This window comes from Perognathus longimembris, chromosome 9 (assembly GCF_023159225.1).
Source record: "Perognathus longimembris pacificus isolate PPM17 chromosome 9, ASM2315922v1, whole genome shotgun sequence".
NCBI lineage: Eukaryota > Metazoa > Chordata > Mammalia > Rodentia > Heteromyidae > Perognathus > Perognathus longimembris.
The window spans coordinates 67,686,139-67,707,017 of NC_063169.1; the positions used below are offsets into that span (position 1 = coordinate 67,686,139).

The following is a 20,879-nucleotide window of genomic DNA, read 5'->3' on the forward strand; positions in this document are numbered from 1 at the left end:
GGAGAGGAGGGAGAGTATCGAAGGGCAATGGGGGCTTTTGCTATTTTGGCACTGCCTAAAAATACTCTACAGTAGGAAGGTGAAAAATGCACACAAGAGCAAATTAGCTGTGCAGAGTACTCCATACGCCTTATTTAAATACTGAAGATGGTGGGGGGCTCCTCTGTTCTTGGAGAGCGGGGGGGGGGGGGCGGGAGAAGGCAATTGGGAGCACAGCTCTTTCAGTGTGCATGGAGCAGTTTTCTTATGGAGAAAAGCTCAATGGCTGTTGGCAGCACTGGTTTGTAAGAGGAGATATGAGACTTGCCCAAAGTAACACATAAAATAGAAGCAGGTGAATAAAACAAAGACTTCACTGGCCAGCTTAGATAGAGAGATAATGAGAAGCCAATACTTAAACATAACTCTCAGTAGAATGAGAATACAGCCTTTGAATATTCTATTAAAGAAATGCAAGTGCCGTTTTGGGTAGTTTTATTATTTTACATTTGGTTTGTTCAATCCATCAGAGAAAGACATGTTGACTAAATACAACCTAATTTCCATAGCCTGAGGAGTCGCAGGCACCGTTACCTGAATGTAGCTGATGGGCTCCCGACTGGGTTCATGGCTCCCGAGCAGCCCCTGGGCCGTGACGTTTCTCATTTCCCTCATGGTTGCTTACTCGTCCCGTCCCAAGAACCTCCTCTCCTGGGGTGGTGGGGCTCTGCCATAGGGCGCCCTTTGTTCGAGGTCTCTGTCTGAAGATGGCCCCGGGGGTCTAAAGGCCCCGGGGCGTCCAGGCCTGCGCTCCTGGGGTCTGCGCTCATACTTATCCAGTCGCTTCTTTACCACTTCACGAATCATCACTGGAAGGTTCAAAAGGCACCGTGGTTTTTCAGATATTAGATGACTTATAGAGGAATAGAACACATTCAATAGGCCTCCTCCCTTCCCTTAATTCACGCACCCATTAATGCATCGAATGAGATACCATTTCTACTTGTCTTACCAGGTTATCATTTATAAAGTAGTGACAGAAGACAAAGATAAAAGGATAAAAATAATACTGAGGGTGAAGATTTGTACCTTTGTTAATGTAACTCATAACAAAAGTTTAAGTCCTAAACTATAAAAATTAGTGTTCCTTTTTTTGTGGTAGGGCTGGAGACTTGAACTCAAGGACTTCTACTTGCTAGACTGGCTCAGTACCACTGAGCCCCACCTCCAGCCCTATGTGCCACTGGTTCATTTTAGGATAGGGTCTCACGGTTTCCTGTAAGGATGCTGTGCCTAAGCTGTGGTCTGCTGGCTTTCAGGGTGCCCTCACTGCTGGGGTCACCTGACGTGGCGTGCACCAACCAAGTCACCCAGCATTTCTCCGTGGGGATGGACTCTCTTGGACTTTTCTGCCCAGGCTGGTCTCAAGCCATGATCCTCCCGCTCTCGGCCTCCCTAGTAGCTTGGGATGACAGGAGTGTGCCAGTGGACCCAACGAGGGACTGGAAAGGAGTCTTGAGGGCTCCTCTGCCTGAGCTGGTCTGCTCTCAGCCCGCCAGGGGCTGTGATTACAGGCCTGAGCCGTGAGCGCCCAGCTCAATGACTTCTTCCACTTATTCTTCCCACTGAAAAGCTGAGAGGTGACCTTTTGAATATAAATTCATTTACAAAAATTATCTTTAAACAGCTTTACCAAGGGGTTTCAGTTCGGCAATGAATTGATGTGTGCCATCATCTTCATCACTGTCACCCCTTCTGGAGAGAGGACGTAAATAAGCTCCGTACTTACTGTCCAGCACTGTTCGGCCCACCATGTTGTACTCCATGGTTTTTTCAACTTCATACATCAGCCACGGGAGGAATCCTACCTCAATATCTGTTATGTATTAGGGAAAAAGAGCTCCATTAAGTCATTTTTACCAATCACTAAGACAGGAAGAAAGTATCTTCTCCCTAATGCAACAGATTCATCAGTATTGCTTTTTTTTTTTTTTTTGCCAGTCCTAGGGCTTGAACTCAGCACCTGAGCACTGTCCCTGGCTTCTTTTTGCTCAAGGCTAGCACTCTGCCACTTGAGCCACAGCGCCCCTTCTGGCCTTTTCTATATATGTGGTGCTGAGGAATCGAAACCCAGGGCTTTATGTATAGGAGGTGAGCGCTCTACTGCTAGGCCACATTCCCAGCCCCTCATCAATATTGTTTTTGTAATACAAAATGTTAAGCAAGCTCTTGAGTCTAACTCTTGCCATATTCCCAGGTACATTCTGGTCAGTTTCCTGAGTTTTATCTTCAAGTTTCTGAGGCCTTCACTGGAGTCCAAGCAGTCAGAGCTTTGAGTGACTCTGTAAGGCTTTGGCTTTACAAGGGTGATCTGAGCGGGTGTGAAGGAGGCAGGAGGCGGCGGTGGATCTTGCAGGACTGCTTTGAAATGATGTTTTAAGGCACTCTGTGATAGACAAACCAGGGACCGGTGTCCTGGCTGGCGTCTCCCACTTGCTACTGTGTTGGAGGACTGGTCCCAGCTGATGGTGCCCCTGGGCGGCGGTGGAACTTTTAGGAGCTGGGCCCAGGTGGAGGAGATGGATGTGTGGGGTGCTCCAGGCAGGCTGTGTTGGTGCCCTGCACCCTCTCCCCGCTTCCTGGCCAGTGGGAGGTGAGCGGCTCTGCCACACGTCCTCTGCCGTCATGCCGTGTGGCACCACGGGCCCAGGAACTACGGAGCCAAGCGGCTCTTGACTGAAACCTCCGAATCCACGAACCCAAATAAACCTTTCCCCCTAAGAGCTGATGATCTCAGGCATGTTGTTACAGTAAACAACCGTGGACTTGAAGTTCCAAGTCAGCTGGAGATTCAGGCACTTCCGCTGAATATTTCGGAGCAAAGATTTAACTTCTCTGAGTTTCGGTCTGTGGTTTTGAAACATGCTAATTCTATCTGTCCCACAAGTGATTATATCATAGGTGATAACATACACAGTACGGTTACATCTGCCCCCTAAGTGATTATATCATACATGATATCATTCATGTAAATGAATATTTATTTATAACCTGACCTCTAGGGAGGTCACCAGTGAAAATGAACCTTACTGTCATGTTCCCCCACTACTGTAATCCAATGACAGACCTGGACGCACAGCCCCAGAGCTCCGAGTGCTCTGAGCTCAAGTTGGGGAGCAGTGAGAACAGGAGGCCTTTTCTGCTCCTGCCTTGACTGCCTGGAGACCAGGGCTCCTTTCTGAAAATCTCGAGCACCTAACGCAGTGCCTGGGACGGTGTAAACATTCCAGGGGGTTTTCAACTGGAATAGAGAGCTGAGTAAAAGTTAACAACTACTCACACATACACAGGTGTTTTGCATAGGAAACATTTTGCTGAGACCAAGTTTCATGTCTTTATGCTCAACTCCTACCTAACACATCCTCATTCCAAGCATGAGGACAGTCAGTAGAAGGCACGAAGCCAGTCAGTGAAGAAGCTGGAACCCAAAGTTAAGATTTTGACATCCAGTCTGTATTTCTACTAGCCAGTCCTTTTCTTAAATAAATATATTCTACAGTCAAGATCGTTATAACACCATCTTCAAAATGTTGTCCTGTTGAAGGTTGCTTGCTGGGAATGAGATGAAGAGTACTATTCCTCCCCAGAGTCTAATTCACTAGAATCTATCAGAGTTTGTCATGCGCATCTAGTAAGTTTGAACTAAGCTCCCTTACAAAACTCTCTTTGTATGGATAGGGTTGGGGAAAATAGGAAACAACAATGGAAGGGATGACACTGATTGGAAAAAAAAAAAGTCCTGTTGTTTATTTATTTTTATTTTTTTGGCCAGTCCTGGGCCTTGAACGCAGGGCCTGAGCACTGTCCCTGGCTTCTTTTTCTCAAGGCTAGCACTCTGCCACTTGAGCCACAGTGCCACTTCTGGCCGTTTTCTGTATATGTGGTGCTGGGGAATGGAACCCAGGGCCTCACGTATACGAGGCAAGCGCTCTTGCCACTAGGCCATATCCCCAGCCCCAAGTCCTGTTGTTTAAACTGATCATACTCACTAGTATATTTGTAGGGCACTACAATGTAGCTCTTACTGGTGAGGTCCCTTAGAACAATAGTTGACCCAAACAGCATCTAATTCAAAATGAAAAGTGACATGAAAAATGACGGACTTAGAACAGCAAAGCTCTCCACAAACCTCTTTCAACGGGGTCATGAAAGTAGCCACTGTCCCGGAGACTGCCAAAGACGGAGGGCAGGAGGTCTTCCAGGTAGCGCTGCGCAAACACCCGGGCGGAGATCTTCTGTGCCGTCTCGTTGTGCTTGTGGATGATGTCCCACTGCTGCTGCTTGCGGCGCTCCTGCCGGGGGAGAGGGCCACCGCGATGCTTACCTGACGGCTACGTCCTCCTCAGAGGCGAAGCCAAGGGGCCGGCAGGTTTACGCTTGTCAAGGCCTCAAATGAAGAGTCCTACTTTTCACAAGACTTTAAGGAGTTTCAACAACTTGTATGTACTGAATTTAGATATATGTATATATATGTGTGTGTGTCTATACACACATACATGTCTATTGTGGAGCTTAAAGGCTCATTTCCTGATGCACTTGCAAGTGAAATGATTTCAAGATACACATAGGTGACCGTATGAATGCGATCACGAGGTGCACGACAGCCAGGTGTGGTGTGCACACCTGTAATTAGGACACTGAGGCGAGAGGATTCTGAGCTCAAACCCAGCCTGGGTTTGGGTTACACAATGAGGCCTTGTTTCAAAAACAAAGTACAAATCCTAAACACATAGATATATTCTTCATTAGCATTATAAATGCTGATATAAAGTTCCAATTGCTAAGACATCTTCAGTTAAAGAATTTGGGCCAATGAATGAACTCATTTGTAATACTCTCAATCTATAAAGCTAAAATGGTTCTGAAGATTATGAAAACCTGTTGCGGCTTTCTTTGACCATGTAATATCTGTAAAGTTAACCAATATTACTCCCACATAGAAGCAAGAGCATTCACATATTTTCTAACTGAATCTGGTTTCAAAGTTTAAAAGCAAATACAAACCTACATGATTTATATTTATCTCATATAACAAATGAAACATTTTTTTTTGGTTGCTTGTGGGGCTTGAACTCAGGGCCTGGGTACTTTCCCTGAGTTTTCTGCTCAAGGCTAGCACTCTACCACTTTGAGCCACAGCTCCACTTCTGGTTTCTGGTGGTGGTTAATTGCTGATGAGAGTCTAATAGACTTTCCCACCTGGGCTGCATTTGAACCGTCATCCTCAGATCTCAGCCTCCTGAGTAGCTAGGATTACAGGTGGGAGCCATCAGCACCCACTTCAGATACATATTTTTTTTATAAAGATTTCACTATTTCAATACAGCTTTAAATAATCACACAATTACCTATTAATTTTGAAGAAAAATCTGAAGTCCAGCTGGCTAAGTATTAAGTACCATTTCTCAACAAACAAGGTGTTCTCCAAAGTAACTTGGGCCCTTTGGAAAGTTATTTTAGCTGGTACTACTTGTCAATTCATTCGTTTGGTGTATAACAGGTGACAGTTATTGGCAGAACCAGCAATACCCTTAAAGATCACTGACCCCAGTGTGGTGGTGGGAGGCAGAGATCAAGAGGATCACGGATTGAGGCCAGCCTGGGCAAAAAGTGAGTGATGATTCTATCTCAACAAATATGCAACAAACCCCCCAGGTGTGGTGATGCACACCCGTGACCCTCGCCAGGCGGGAGGCACAGGTAGGGAGTTCACTATCCAAGGTAGGTAAAAAGCGTAAGAGCCAATTTGAAAAGTAACTCCAGCAAAGGATGGACTAGAAGCATGGCTCAAGTGGTAGAGCACCTGTCTAGCAAGTGTAAGGCCCTCAGATCCAACCCCAGTACCACTGAAAACCGAGCCAAACCGAATGATACTTAATCTATATTTTCCTAACTACAAGAGATTGGTATTTAATATATATATAATATATATATATATATATGAGTTGTAAAACTTCTCCTATTGAAAGCTCATAAAAGCTATATTCTACAAAAATATTCTACAAGAACCTGAGTAGTCTGGAGCTCCCCAAGAGTACAAAAGGGCCTGGCCACTGAGAAAAAGGATCCACAATCCTGGCCACTGAGTAGCAAGGTCCACAGAACTATCCAGAATACTAAAGGGCCTGGCCATTGAGAGATGAGGTCCACAAAGGGCCTGGCTGCTGAGTAGGGAGGCCCACAATTCTATCCTGGTCCTCTGCTTCTTATCCCCCATCAAGCCCTGACAGACAGTACTTCTCCCTTCATCATTCGGACACTGAATTACAGCAAGTCAAACTATTTCTTTCTTGAGGGCTTCTGATATTTAAGAGCGTCTTCCAATTGGGACACATGTAATTTTGGAAACTTCATTTAATTTGGAACTTTTGGGAACTGAATTTAGATAACATTTATGTAAGGTAAAGCTGCTGAAAAGTCAGTCTGTGATGGCTCTATGATCTAAGGGAGACACAACAAATCTTACAGGTCTCGTTTTTAAAACCGCATTTCCAAGGACTTCAGCTGGATGATGTACCATACATAACTTTGAACATAATAAGTAGCTGAAGCTGGTCACTGGTAGCTCACACCTGTAGTCCTAGCTATTCAGGAGGCTGAGATCTGAGGATCACAGTTCAAAGCCAGCCTGGGTAGGAAAGACTGTGAGACTCTTACCTCCAATGAACCACCAAAAAAAAAAAAATGGAAGTAGAACTGTGGCTCAAAGTGGTAGAGTGCTAGCCTTGAGCAAAAAACTGCTGAGACAGTGCCCAGACGCTGAGTTCAAGCCCTGTGACCACCACCACCAACAACAAAAAATTAAGTAGCTGAATTACAAAGGGGCCGGGGCTCGTTACTAAGGTATTGCCCCAACGAAGGTGCTTCACTCATGCGAACAAAGACCAGGGTTCAATCCCAATCGCTAGGTGGAAAAAAAAAGAAAGGAAAAGCGCATGGTGTACCTTCTCTTCGCGGTGCCGTCTCTCTTGCTCTTCTAGCCGCTGGACTTCAGCCAGCTCCAAATTCTGCATTTCCTCGTACGTGCACTGATTGGCCCGCAGGTTGGCCAGCTCCTCCTCCTCCATCACTTCCAGAAGGGCCTGCTCAATTGTCTTCCCGACCAGAACTTCTAACATGGGCTTCACTTCAAGATCAAAGTCAAAGAGCTTAAACAAAGAGATCGAAATCAAATCAAATTTGAAGTACGAACCAAATGTGGAATAAAAATGTGAAGTAGAATAACAATAATAGGGAATAGAATTTATTTAGGTTGTTTGCATGCCAGACACTGTGCTGGCAATTAATTTGTGGTTTTTTTTAATTCTCAAAAAAGAATTCTGCAAAGGTACACAGAATAGCATTTTATTTGGGGGCAAAAATCTATTAAGTTAAAATTATGAAAACAAAATATTTGCTTTCATTAAAATGAACCTTGGTACTCAACAATTTTAAGATCAAACTCTGATGTCAAAAGTAAATATCCTAGTTTTTACATTCTGCCTGTGCTGCTCAGCTTTTACTGGCTCCTTTTAAAATACTAGTTTGATGAGCTAAGAAACAAGAATAATGACTATTTTAAGTGATTCAAGCCAGTGATTTAGCGGTGACTTTATCTTCCTAGGTAGCATCTCAAGACTTATTTTCTTTCCCAGTTTCAATGACAATTCTAAGTTCCTGCAATTTTAAAATCACATTTAGCTCAATGATGCACATAATCAACACTATCTCCTCTTTAGCTTCCCATATTAATATGAAAATGCAATTAAGACTTTACTAAGTAGTTGTACAAAGAAGTTACAATTCCACATTAAGATTTTTTAATGGACAGAACTTCATAAATATCACCTACTATATATGTTACTAAGTATGCAATCTCTTATCTTACCATCAAGGAAGCAATGTTCCTCATTTGGTATGAGTCTGTCTGATGTACACACATCAGGCAAGTATATAAACAAAATGAAAGTACATATATTCAAAAAGATTTCTAATAAGCAAAAAGGAGAACTCAGAATATGGAATTTCTGAGGGCTGGGAATGTGACTTGGTGGTAGAGCGCTTGCCTAGCATGCATGAAGCCCTGTGTTGGATTCCTCAGCACCACATAAACAGAAAAAGCCGGAAATGGCGCTGTGGCTCAAGAGGTAGAGTGCTAGCATTGAGCAAAAATAAGCCAGGGACAGTGCTCAGGCCCTGAGTCCAAGCCGGGCAAAACAAACCAAACCAAAACAAAACAAAACAAAACACCACAAATTCTTAGAGGATAAGTGGGGGAGGGGGAGGAGAATGACGGAAGGGGTGACACCAATCAAAACACGCTGTACACGTGAATGCACATGTTCCATAAAAACCACTTTGTACACTATGTGAAAATAAATACATACAAAACATTTCTGGGTACTGCAGGGTATCACAGATATCATAGATTGCATCTACACAGAAACCCTCCAAGTAGAACTTTGTGATCATGAAATAGTTCTGGACTCTACTAGGCTTTACCTAAACATAACTTTACCACCTTTATGAAGAGAGAGAAGCCAAAAGATTATACTGTACCTCTCCTTCTAGTATTTGGGTGGCTACATCTTTACCGGTTTTGGCAGGAATGAAGAGTGGTGTTGGCGGTCTGTCCAAAAACGCATCTGTCTGGCATTCCATATCAACTTCGATTATGCGGTCAGCAAGTTCTTCGAGGTACAGTTCTGGAAAGAAGAACATCATATCCTGTGCATTTGAAATTCCAGTCTATTTCAAGCATATGTGCACACTGACGATCCAGCTCCTTCAGGAAAGTGTTGAATGCCACTTATCCCAGCATTCCAGGGCCAGAGGCGGGGGTGGGGGGGGGGTGTCACAGCTTGAAGCCTGCCTGTTCTAATAAAAAAAAAAAAAAAGACCACAGATACTCCCCCATCCCAATTCAGAACTAAATGGATCAAAAAAGAAGGGCTAGAGAAAAGGTGCCTTCATGCGGGGTTCAATTCACCTATTGTGCTAAGAGCTTTATGTATGTAAATAAATGGGAGATGAGGAGCTAAGAGGAACACGAGACCACAAATGTACGAATGTATGTGAGATGCAAACCACAACAGGGATGGCAGTTAATAACACCCATGTGAGACAGTCCCGCCATAGTCAAGGCAGGGCCTCACATCCGCTCAAGGCTACTGATGTGGAAACAAGTTCAAGTGAGGGGTGGCGTCTAGGAGGCAGGCCACGAGTGAAGATCCTGAATACAGGATCTAGTAGCACCAACAACACGAAATCCCTTTCCAGGCTCACACATCACTGATGGTCACTCATTCTAGACTAGGTTTATAACAGTAAGGAGGAAAACATGTGGACCGGTTCTTTTTGCTTTCTGCCACAAACAGCTCTAGTGAACCTGCTCGTCATCTTGGAAGGGTCCGAGCATTGTGGGATTGCCGGGAATCTGCTAACCACACGGGTGACCCTCGAAGAGACACGTAGGAAATATCTGCCTTCCACAGACCAAACCGGGGAAGCCTGCGGACCATGCGAATGAAGGGATGAAAGGAGAGAATGAAAGAGGCTGCTGTCAGAAGTGAGCGGGTTTCCTCCAAGCGGACCTATGGCTGCTCTCAGCTCTTATACGCCACGATGAAAACACCAGTGATTCCTGTATCTCAGTTCCAAATAACGTTTACGAAAGGGCTAGGAATTCATTTGTTCATAGTCTTTTTTTTTTTTAAGCTACTGCCCACACTTCCACCCATATCCAAATACAACAACAACATACATCACATTGGAGGAAGATTGGCACGCACGGGAAAACAAATAATATAAAGGAAATGAAATGCCAGCGAAATTTAAAAAAAAAAAGAGCTGTTACAAACAGCTGCACAAACCAAGGGGCCATAATGCCCGTGACAGGGCCACGCACCTGTCTGCACGTCCACATGCTTTCTGCCTTCCACAGGCTCCGGAGTTCGTGGCCGGAGCCGTTCTTGGGCTCGTTTTCTGGCAAGAGCCTTCCTCCGTGCCACCTGCTGTTTATGAAGGTCTAATAGATCGGGCTGTCCTGGCTGAGGAGGGCAGAAAAAGCTTCTACGATTACAAGACATTTCCCAGAGTGCCTCCTAGATTGTATCAGGGGAGCTTGCCCTAGGAGAGCTTCCTGACCACCAGTGACTTGATGATTAACACTCTGCTGGACCTTTCTCAGGTAATGAAAGTGTCTGCCAGAGCCTAAAAGTAACTTGGAATGCAGAGAAGTGGATGTAGGACACTACCTAATAATCATTTCCCTAGGAAAATTATATTACCATAAGCTTTCATATGCAGTTAAAGAAAAACATTAGGATAAAATAAATCCAGTCATGTATTTCCAGCTACTGGGGAGGCAGGGATTAGGAAGATCAAGGTTTGGGGCCACCCCCAGCAAAGAGTTACCAAAACTCCATCTTAACAAGGAAGCCGGTGGTATAATACATGCCTGTTAGGCAGCTCTGTGGGAGGTGTAAATGGAAGACTGTGGTCCAGGCTCACCCAGGCAGAGATGCGAGACCAAGCAGACACAAAGGACTGGAGGTATAGCTCAATTAGGTCAATTCTCTACCTAGTCTGGTTTGAGATCCTAGCTCAAACCCCAGTACCACCAGAAAAAAAAAATCTCAATTACAAATGAACAGAATTTCCTTTAAAAATACTAGTTTACATCTTTGGTCCACTTGAAGCCTCTTCCAAGGACACAAAATAAGTTGAATAAGATTGGAAGTACAATGGTTCACAGCAGTTCTGCAACCTTTGGAAGTCCGTGGTAAATCTATCAATGGGGGTTCTCTCTCTCTCTCTCTCTCTCTCTGTTCCCCTTCCCTTCCTTCCTTCCCATATCAGGGCCTCCAATTTGGCTCTTTTGTTCATAGCTGGTGCTCTACCGCTTGAACCAAGCCTCCAGTTCCAGGTTTGTGCTGTCTAATTAAAGGCAAGAGTTCTGCATTTGTCAGCCCTGAGCTGGCTATTTAAATGTCTATCCTTAGTGCTCAGCCTCCTGAGTAGCTAGGATTACAGGTGTGAGCCAGCTGTGCAAGGCTCATGCTGGTATAGTTTGTATGCTTTTAGTGGTTCAGGCTGAGTATCTTTTTGTGTGTTTGTCTGCTCACATTTTTTGACCATTTTCAAATAGGTTTTAATTTTTTTTTGTTCCTTTTTTTTTTGGCCAGTCCTGGGCTTGGACTCAGGGCCTGAGCACTGTCCCTGGCTTCTTTTTGCTCAAGGCTAGCACTCTGCCACTTGAGCCACAGTGACACTTCTAGCCATTTTTTGTATATGTGGTGCTGGGGAATTGAACCCAGGGCCTCATGTATACGAGGCAAACACTCTTGCCACTAGGCCATATCCCCAGTCCCTGTTTTTTTAACTTGTGAGTTCTTGGAATTCTACATATCCTCAACAGAAGGCGCTTCTTGGGTATGCGATTTGCAAGTATCTGTGGCTGTCTCTGAATGTTCGTAGGAGGGCAGGTCCCGATGGTGCTCTTCACACCTGCCTGGTGTCTGCTGCAAACAGGAGCTACCAGTTAAGTCGAAAAACTCAGTCTCATTCGAACATCTGGGTAGTTTTAGAACTCCATTTTTTAAAAATCTATGAAAATCTTGGCTCTCTTTGTACTGTTAATGACTGCTACAGGCATTACAAGGTACAGCTGTAACTTATTCTATGTTTAGCATCAATGTCTTACCACTTCAAGTAGAAATAACATTTTCTTTGGATCCCTTTCTTATCCCCACTTTTAAAATATAATAAAATAGGATCCTGACTATTTCACTCACATACTGTAAGCGGACTACGTGAGACTACGTTAACTACCAAATATAATTTTAAAATGCTGGTGAAAGTTATATCTACCTTTGCTTTGACTCATTCCATAGTTGTTTTGAGCTTTTTGAGGTCCTTCTCCTCCCTCCCACACCTCATTATCACTTCTATTTAGGGAACTTCTTTTTATCCCTACTGTCATTTGAACTCAGGGCTTCTTGCTTGCTAGGTGGGTGCTGTACCACTGAGCCACACCGCTAGGGCTAGGGTCTGCTCCCAAACCCCAGTTATTTTTTAAGGTCCGCTAATGATTCAGTCTCCTAGTTTTCCTTCCTCTGAGAATGTTCTCATTTCACACAGTTCCCCAAAAACATTTCCACTTGATCAGAATGAAGAGGACTTGAAGGGATACTGTCCCTGCCCCTGGCCTCCAAGTTCCAGGAGCAAATCCACAAATCCGCCGCCATTTAAGTCACTGTTTCTCTTCATTAACATGCCATTTCTTTTTTTTTTTTTTTTTTGGCCAGTCCTGGGGCTTGGACTCAGGGCCTGAGCACTGTCCCTGGCTTCTTCTTGCTCAAGGCTAGCACTCTGCCACTTGAGCCACAGCGCCCCTTCTGGCCATTTTCTGTATATGTGGTGCTGGGGAATCGAACCTAGGGCCTCATGTATACGAGGCAAGCACTCTTGCCACTAGGCCATATCCCCAGCCCTAACATGCCATTTCTAACCAGTTCCTTTGAAGACTTTTTTGGTTCACAAAAGTTTGCTTTTGATTTGGGATTTCTTGGGGTTTATTCTGGTGGCTCACTTAATTTCTTAAATCTGTAGGTCTTCTGTCGAATGTGTGGTATTTTCAGGTATTATTTCTTTAAATATTTTTTCCATGCCTCAATAACAAGAATGTGATCTTCTGTTATTGTTCCTCTGCTCCCTAAGCCTATGGGTGGGGGGTCGGGGGGAGGCTGTGGGGCAGGGAGCTATTTTCTCTCTGCTAAGATGGTAATTTTTATTTCTTAGCCTGAGTTCACTGGTTATTTCCCTTGTTAAGACTTCTGTCCAATGGGCTTATTTTGGTTCTTGTATTTTTCATTTATATGGTTCTAGTTCTTTCATTTTTAATCTATTTTTTTGCTGAGACTTTATTCATTTACTTAGAGTTCATAATTGTTCACTTTTAATTAAGTGTTTTTATATGTGCTTTAAGATTCTTGTAATTCTGGGCTGGGAATATGGACTACCTAGTGTTAAGAGTGCTTGCTTCGTATACATGAAGCCCTGGGTTCGAGTCCTCAGCACCACATATAGAGAAAAAGCCGGAAGTGGCGCTGTGTCTCAAGTGGTAGAGTGCTAGCCTTGAGCAAAAAGAAGCCAGGGACAGTGTTTAGGCCTTGAGTTCAAGCCTCAGGATTGGCAAAAACAAAAACCAAAAAACCTACCGATTCTCATAATTCCTACATTTTGGCATTTTGTGTTGAGTGCTGGTTTTCTCCTTATAAAACTGTTTTGATTTTTGTATGAGTGGCTTATTTAAGAATATACTGTGGACACTGGGGACATCCTGACACTCTGGGCTCCACTTGATTGTTTCACAGGGCCTTCCTCTTTATGTCTTAGTGTGCAAATCTAGCTTGTGTCCGCAGATGGGATTCTTGCTGCGCTCTGCTAACAGCACTGCATTGGCATTACCACTATGTCTCCAGAACTGAGACTCTCTATGCATTAAATACTGCCCCCGTTTCCCTTCCCTCTAGCCCATGGCAAGTGTCACTGGGATTACATTTCTATGTCTTTTTCTTTTAAAATAAGATTGAACTTGGGATCATGCCCATGCTAGGCAATGCTCTGCCACTGAGCCACATTCCTAGCTGCTAGAGGTCTTAAAAAAAAATTCACTTTTCTTGTGGTTCATCTTTATTTCACTTTACAAGTATTTCTGCCTGCAATGTGTTAGGAATGAACACAAACACACAAACTGACCCGCCCCCGCCCCCCCCCCCCCCATGCAGCGCTTACCATGGGCCCTGTGGGCAGGGCGTAGGTGTTGCCTCGGATCACCCTTCTGTCATACATTATGTTCCCATAATGCACAGGTTCCTCATGACTGTAAAACAGAAAATACGAGAGCACTGGAATAAAGGGTTGACAGCCACAAGACAAATTGACTTTCAATAGAACTTAGGCTGAAGTATGTGGAGGGAGTTAGGAAAGACCAAGTGGACCAAAGAAAAGAGGGGGTCAGAACAGGCTTTAACCCTCTAACACCCAGCAGGGTTGAGAAACAAGGTGCAGGGAGGGTAGGGGTTTAGGGTTGAAATATAGTTGAGCCTGAGGGTTTTTAGGAATGTCTTTGTGGCTGTGGCGGGCTGTCCTGTTTGGGATTTATGATGTCCTTCTGCCACTGACAGTCCTGTCCAAATAAGGTTGGGGGTAAAGTTTTGGTAGGAGTAACTCAAGGACAGAGATGAGATTCCACAGAGGAGATTTTCAGGGGGTCCCCAGGGCAGGGTGGTCAGTGGTCCAGGGGAGCAACACTAAGTTATGAGAGCAAACCAGATTCCCATCAGGTAGATTTGTTTTAGTATGGCTTATAAACAGGACAAATGGCTACCATTTTATGCAATGTTTACCACATGACAGCCCCTCATGTGTGTTTTTATTTATTCCTCAGAGTAAACTTCAAGTTGGGAACTATAATTCTCTTTTGACAGGAGAAGAAATAGACTCTCAAAGGAATCTTCCCAAGGTCATCTTGCGAGTGAGTGGCAGAGCTGGGTTAGGCTATAAATCTGTAAGACAATTTAACAAATGGGAAAATGGCCCATTTGAAAGGGAGTCTTTCCCAGAGGACTGAAAAAGCTCAATCCAAAGATAGGAAAATCTGCTAATAAAAGAATACGTCTTTAAAGAAGTCAAATGGTTCTTTAAACCCAAAGGTAGTTTAAAGGTTATGGTTTAAAATTTTAACAAAAGGAATCAGAGTGCACAATAGTGAAAAATGCAGTTAATAGTTTCCGGAGCTCTTCAAATGACATTCTGTTTATAGCTGTGAAACCAACAATATTGATTTGGTTAAAGTCTCCTACCACTAATTAAATAAGGAAAATTTTGGTTTGACACTTTCAAAACAAATTAAAGGAAATAATACCCATTGTTGGTGAGGATGTGGAGAAAAGGTCTACTTTCTATTTCTCATATTAAAAAAATACATATGGCTTAAAAAAAAACCCATTTCTGAAAATCTGCCTTATAGAAACACACAAAAAGCCATCACACAAGTAAAACCTGGAGGGAAACTGAGTACCTATTAATAGGAGACAATCTTTTTTCTTTGGTCAGTTGTGGGGCTTGAACTCTGGGCCTGGGGCTTGAGCTCTTGAGCTTTTCAGCTCAAGGCCAGTGCTCTACCACTTGAGCCACAGCACCACTTCTAGTTTTCTGGTGGTTAATTGGAGATAAGTCTCACAGATATACCTTCCCAGGCTGGCTTTGAACTGTGATCCTCAGGTCTTAGCCTCCTGAGTAGCTAGGATTACAGGCGTGAGCCGCCAGCACCCGGCCTAGGAGACATTCTTAACGTCTTATGGTATATCTATAGGCCATCCGACACTATGGTGCTATGGAAAATAACTGAACAATTTCAGTTACATGGAGAGATTTCCCCACGGACTTGCTAAGTGAGATGATGATACTGGAAACTGGGTATGTTATTATTGCTGTAGAGTAGTGACCTGTGGTGGTTAGTGTTATCAGCTTGACTTGACTGAGAAACACCTAGGAGATCTGCATAGCTCAAGGATATATTGTCAACTGAAAAGCACTAAAAATTGTAAAGTGAAAACCAACACACCTTTTCTGTTTCTGTCTTCCCATAGCATTAGTACAGTACAGTCTATCTGGGTCCACACAGCCTTCTCCTGCTATTATGTCCATCTCCATCCCCACTTGGGTCCTACTCCTAGGCTCTGCTCCATTCTTGGGCCTTGTAGTATTCTCAAACAGACAGGATTTGTATCCTGCATGGTGTGTATGTACATGTTGTTTCTTCTTTATGGACTATTTCTTTCTCTTACGCCTTGTCCTCTCCCAATTAATTCAGCTACTTCCTTGCAGGTCTTAAGTTAGCACCACATTATATGTAATATTCTTGCTTGGTCTCCCTACTCCCCCTAAACAGGTTAGCAACCCTCTTGTAATGGCTATTTTCCTGTCTTTTGTGCCACCTGCATACACTAATTAATTGATCAACAAATTAGTTCAACATGCAAATTAACTGTTTCTAACAAAAACATTGATTCTCACATCTAACGTGTTGATCTGATTTTATAATAATGATTTGTGAGTAGCCATCTAAATTCACCAGAACCTGTCTCTGGAGGGAGTCATTTTCATAATGTATTGCTTAGAAACAGCAACAATCCCTCTTCAAACTTAAGGTCTCCTATCTTGGTTTGGCTTTAAGTGATAGAAAGCTCTTACTAGAAAAGTCTACCAGAGTAACTGTCAGTGTAGACTCAGCGTTTGAGACGATCATAAAAAGTCATACTGCTGATCAATCATCAGCGACTTGCACTGAGTGCTTACTACGTGGTGTGGAGCAAAAGATAAGAAGGTTCCTGTTACCATGCTGCTCAAATTCTTGTGGCGTTGCAAGCTGCGATGCCCCAAATCGAAGCTTTTGGAAAGAATTTTACGAGAACCATAAGGCTTATGGCTCTTATTTAAGCATGGGTGGCTGAATAAATGCAAATATTCATCAGTGCCAAAATACTGACAGCCCCTAGGTGCAGGGGGAACCTAATTCCCGCCCCAAGGGCTGGTGCGGGCTCCTGGGTTCGACCCCTTGCTTGGTACGGGGAAGCCGGGACGCCAGTCTCGCAGCACCCCGCTCCCAGCGAGGCGTTCGGCGATCGTGGGCCCCCCGAGAAACACCAGGCGACTCGAACTCGGGCAGAATGGGGTCCAGGGCCCGGTTCACGTCAGCGACTCGGCCGCCGGCCGGGCCCCTCCGGGAGCTGCTCCTCCGCCTCCTCCTCCTCGCACCCCGGGTTTCCTTGGGAGCCATTGGGGGCCGGGGCTGGCGGGCCACTCACGGCTGCAGCGGGTCCTCCCGGTACCGGCGGCGCTGGCAGGGCACGGCCCGGGGCCGGCTGGTGAAGGTGTAGGTGCCGGTGCCGGTGCCGCCGCCCAGCTCCCCCGGGGTGCGGCCCGCCATCGCGGGGGCCGTGGCCATGTCGGGGGCCGAGCTGCCCGACTTCCGGTGGAGCTTGGCTTGGCGGCAGGAGGGCGCTAAGGACTCTAGGGAGCCGGGGAGGCGGAGGTAGTGCCAAGGGCACGGATGCCGCGGGGCGAAGAGGGGCGGCGGCGCGGGGTGAGGGAGGCCGGCGGCGCCGGAGGCCGGAGCTCCACTCGGCGGGCTCCCGGGAACCCGGAGCCTGTCGGCGGCGTCCTCGCCGGTTGCCCAGCAACCCGGGGGCGCGCCGGAAGTCCCGCCCTCCCGCAGCTTCCGGTCGGCGGCAGCCGTGAAGGGCACTTCCGGCCTTTGATCCCGCCCCCTCGCTCCGGGCTCCCTGGTGCGCCTGCGCACTGGGCACTCCCGGTGGGGAGCGGGCATGGCGGTGTTGGCGGCGCTCCCGCGGCACGCGGCGGCCGTGCCCAGCACGGTTGTGCGGTGTGGCCTTGCAGAGCTGGTGTCGGCGCCATCCTCGCGGGCCTACGTGCGCCTCTCTTTCTGGGGCGTCCTCCGTGGCTTCTCGCCGCCCGCTCCCGGTGTCCTGGCGGCGACTCCCAGCCGGTCTCCCGGCTCTGTGACGTGCGGGGCCCGGGCCGCGCTTCCCCCGCGGGTCCCTGGTGGGTCTGGGGTCTGGAAGGGTTCCCTCCGCGGGCCCCGGGTCTGGGGTCTGGAAGGGCTTCCCTCCGCGGGCCCCGGGTCTGGGGTCTGGAAGGGCTTCCCTCCGCGGGCCCCGGGTCTGGGTCAGCCCCGGGCAAAGCTTCCCTCCAGGACTGGCAAAAAAAAAACCAAACCACCCCAAAACAAAATGAGGAAGGCTTGCTGCTCTGCTCTTGAAGGAGCAAGCCTGTCCTGTTGAGGAGGAGGAGGGCCAGGGCAAATAGACAAATTCAGGGGAGAGGGTTTGACATGAGCTTTTTTTTTTTTTTTGCCAGTCCTGGGCCTTGGACTCAGGGCCTGAGCACTGTCCCTGGCTTCTTTTTGCTCTAGGCAACCACTCTGCCACTTGAGCCACAGCGCCACTTCTGGCCATTTTCTATATATGTGGTGCTGAGGAATGGAACCCAGGGCTTCATGTATACGAGGCAAGCACTCTTGCCACTAGGCCATATCCCCAGCCCTTGACATGAGCTTTGAGAGAATCTACAGGCATCAAATTAGCAGGAATTTGGAATGAAGATGGTGTTGAGATTAAGGGAAGCCACTCAAGGATTTTAAAGGAAGGTGAGATGACCTAAATTATGTTCTACAAAGATTACCATTTGTCATGTGAAGAATGGATTCTAAGAGATGGAAAGTAAGACACTAATTAAGCAGCTACTGCAGCAACTTAAGCAGAGTGGCTTGAGTTAGTGTGAGTAGGGGAAATGGAAAGAAGGAAATTAGAATATTTTGGAGAGTGAATTTTGTTTGTTCGTGGATATAGTTGTAGGGATGAGGAACAGAAGCGTACAAGATGGCCGCTAAGTTAAGGGCTTGGGTAAAAAGACAATCATGTCACCCCCTGAGTTGCAGTCAGCTGTTGTAAGAAGCAGAAACCAACAATTCTGTTTCGGACATTAGTTTGGAGATGCCATTGGACATCCAAATGCACACATCAGGCTAGCAATGTGAGCATGGAGTTTCATGGAAAGGTTGAGGAGCAATTTGGCACCCTGGAGCCACTAGAGGGCTTCAAAGACTTTAAAGGGAGAAGAGAAACAGTGATCTTAAAGAACCAAAGGCTTTAGGAACAGTGTGCTTAACATGGTCAGATTTCCTGTGAGGTGAAGGGAGATGGAAGACTGAGAAGTAACCATGGTGTTTGCCAACAAGGGAAGTTTTCTGTACACTTGATAGTCACACCAGCGTCTTTGAGATGGTGCAGCCTGACTCCCATATAAAACAACCAAGGACAGCATCAAGTTACAGAGTTCTCTAAGCATAGATTATTCTTTCCAAGAGTCTTTCTAGTATCACCTTATGTAAGATCTTTGGATAAATCTCTCACCTGAAAATGTTAAGTGTTTTGCCACAAGGTGTCATTGTTTACTGGATATTAAGTTAAATAATTGCAACATAAGCATATGTTGTATTAAGGAAATGCTATTTAAACACACACACACACACACACACACACACACACACGGCCAATTAGAAGTTAGTTATATTGCCCAGTTTCCTTTCAAAAGCTAGGGTGGAGTTGACTTGAGAAATGTGAATAGATGTGAACTGACATATTGAGGTCCAGCAATACAGAGACCAAGGTTCCAGGTCAACTCTAGGTTCTCACTTGTATGACCACATACAACAACATTAAAATTTTTTTTTTGGTTAGGTTAAAACCAGATATAATAAATGCTACCTTATCTGTTTTAACTATTTCTGTGCCTTGGATAATGGGTATAGCAGTGTTCAGAAATTTGTGAAGTGCTATGTAATTATGAGATTGTAAGAACTTGGTACATATCATTTATGCCCATCTCCATAGCAATTTAGGTATTACACACAAAATTGTAATAGTGAGAACTCATGGTTGCTTATGCTGAGAATCCACTTTGGCCTTGCTGGCAAAGGGGAAGCCTAGGAATTTTAGGGGTCTTTCAGGTGTCTTCAGGAGCAGCAGCATTGTGCTTGAGATGCAAGAATCACTAGAGTCAGGAATCTGAATGATGACCTTGGGTGTCCTCCTTCATTCCTCTTTGCTTTTGTCTACCTGCTGCCTTTATTCTGATTGGCTCCAACTTGCTTCCTCCACCACATGGTGAGACCATGGGCCAATATCCACGCACCATCTAGTATCCTACAGGCTAAGGTGAGAACCAGGTAGACTAAGGGATTGGGCATGACTCATTTCACATTAAAAGTCTCATACACGGTCTGTATTCTTGGCGCTCAGTCATTGCCATGGTTTCCCTCTGGTTGGCTAAGGCCAGCAAAGCTTCTGTGGGCAGCCAATGAACCAGGGAGCCCCGCTTTCTGAGATGTGTGAATGTTGTCAATATCTGTGCTTGGGCTCAGTATGTTCATTGTGTACACAGAATGCTGTTAGTTAGAAATGGAACGTAACTGTTCTTCAAGAAGAATCTCAGAATCAGATAAATCTATAATTTACTTGTGATCTAAGAGGTTCATGATTCAATTCAGTAAGAGATTTATTTTTAAGGTCACAGAAGGAAGTCCAAGAAGCATAACCCTTGTAGTTATTATTGCTGTGTAACTAGTCTCCACCCCACACTTAGTTGCTTAAATGAACTCTGACAGTTCTCTAGAAGAGCAGAACTAATTGTGTGTGTGTGTGTGTGTGTGTGTGTGTGTGCATGTGTGCATGTGCACACACATGTGGGTATCAGGTGATTATAAGGAATTAGCCCATCTCTTTTCTAGAGGCTGAGAAGTCCCATGATCTGCATCTGAAAGCTTGGAAATGCAGGAACCCAGTCTGAAGTTCCATTCTGAGCCAGGACCAGCTATGGGGTATGTTCTAGTCCAAGGGCAGAGAAGACTGATGTCCCCGTTCATGCAGGCAGACAGAAAAAGTTCCCTTTTACTCAATTTTCATTCAGCCTTACTTGACTGGATGAGTCCCTTCCACATTGGAGTGGGCAGTGTGCTTTAGTCACTGCTTTAAGTGTTCATATTTCATCCATCGTCACATCCGGAATAGTGTTTATACAAATATCTGGGCACCCTGTGGTCCAGTCAAGTTGACAAGCAAAATTAACCAACAAGAGATTGGTTGTGCTCACAGTGCCTTTCACATCCCACCTCAGGTTAGCAAGACTCAAGTTAGGAATGATGGATTGCCGGGAGCTAGAAACATCTGGAATTCTTTCATTCTTTGAATGGAGAACAGTCTCCAGCTTGGTCA

The 20,879-nt window shown here is 45.4% G+C and overlaps 1 protein-coding gene across 1 annotated transcript; it reads right to left on the reverse strand.

The window, feature by feature from the left end:
• Positions 1–258: 258 nt before the first annotated feature.
• Rsph3 (radial spoke head 3) lies at positions 259–17,413 on the reverse strand. Its single transcript, XM_048354557.1, has 8 exons — positions 16,893–17,413; positions 13,816–13,903; positions 9,926–10,067; positions 8,578–8,723; positions 6,984–7,187; positions 4,169–4,331; positions 1,769–1,855; positions 259–848 (listed from the first exon to the last, which is right to left on the reverse strand). Exons 1-8 carry the CDS (start codon positions 17,411–17,413, stop codon positions 661–663), a joined length of 1,539 nt encoding a protein of 512 aa, XP_048210514.1. The 3' UTR covers positions 259–660.
• Positions 17,414–20,879: the final 3,466 nt, after the last annotated feature.

Excerpts from the sequence above, each read along its gene's own strand:
- Rsph3 (XM_048354557.1), bottom strand. The coding sequence starts at position 17,413 with ATGCCCGCTCCCCACCGGGAGTGCCCAGTGCGCAGGCGCACCAGGGAG. Across the intron at positions 10,068-13,815 it reads CCCTGCCCACAGGGCCCATG|CCAGGACAGCCCGATCTATT; the intron begins GTAAGCGCTGCA and ends TGCCCTCCTCAG. Across the intron at positions 4,332-6,983 it reads GACGGCACCGCGAAGAGAAG|GAGCGCCGCAAGCAGCAGCA; the intron begins GTACACCATGCG and ends CTCCCCCGGCAG.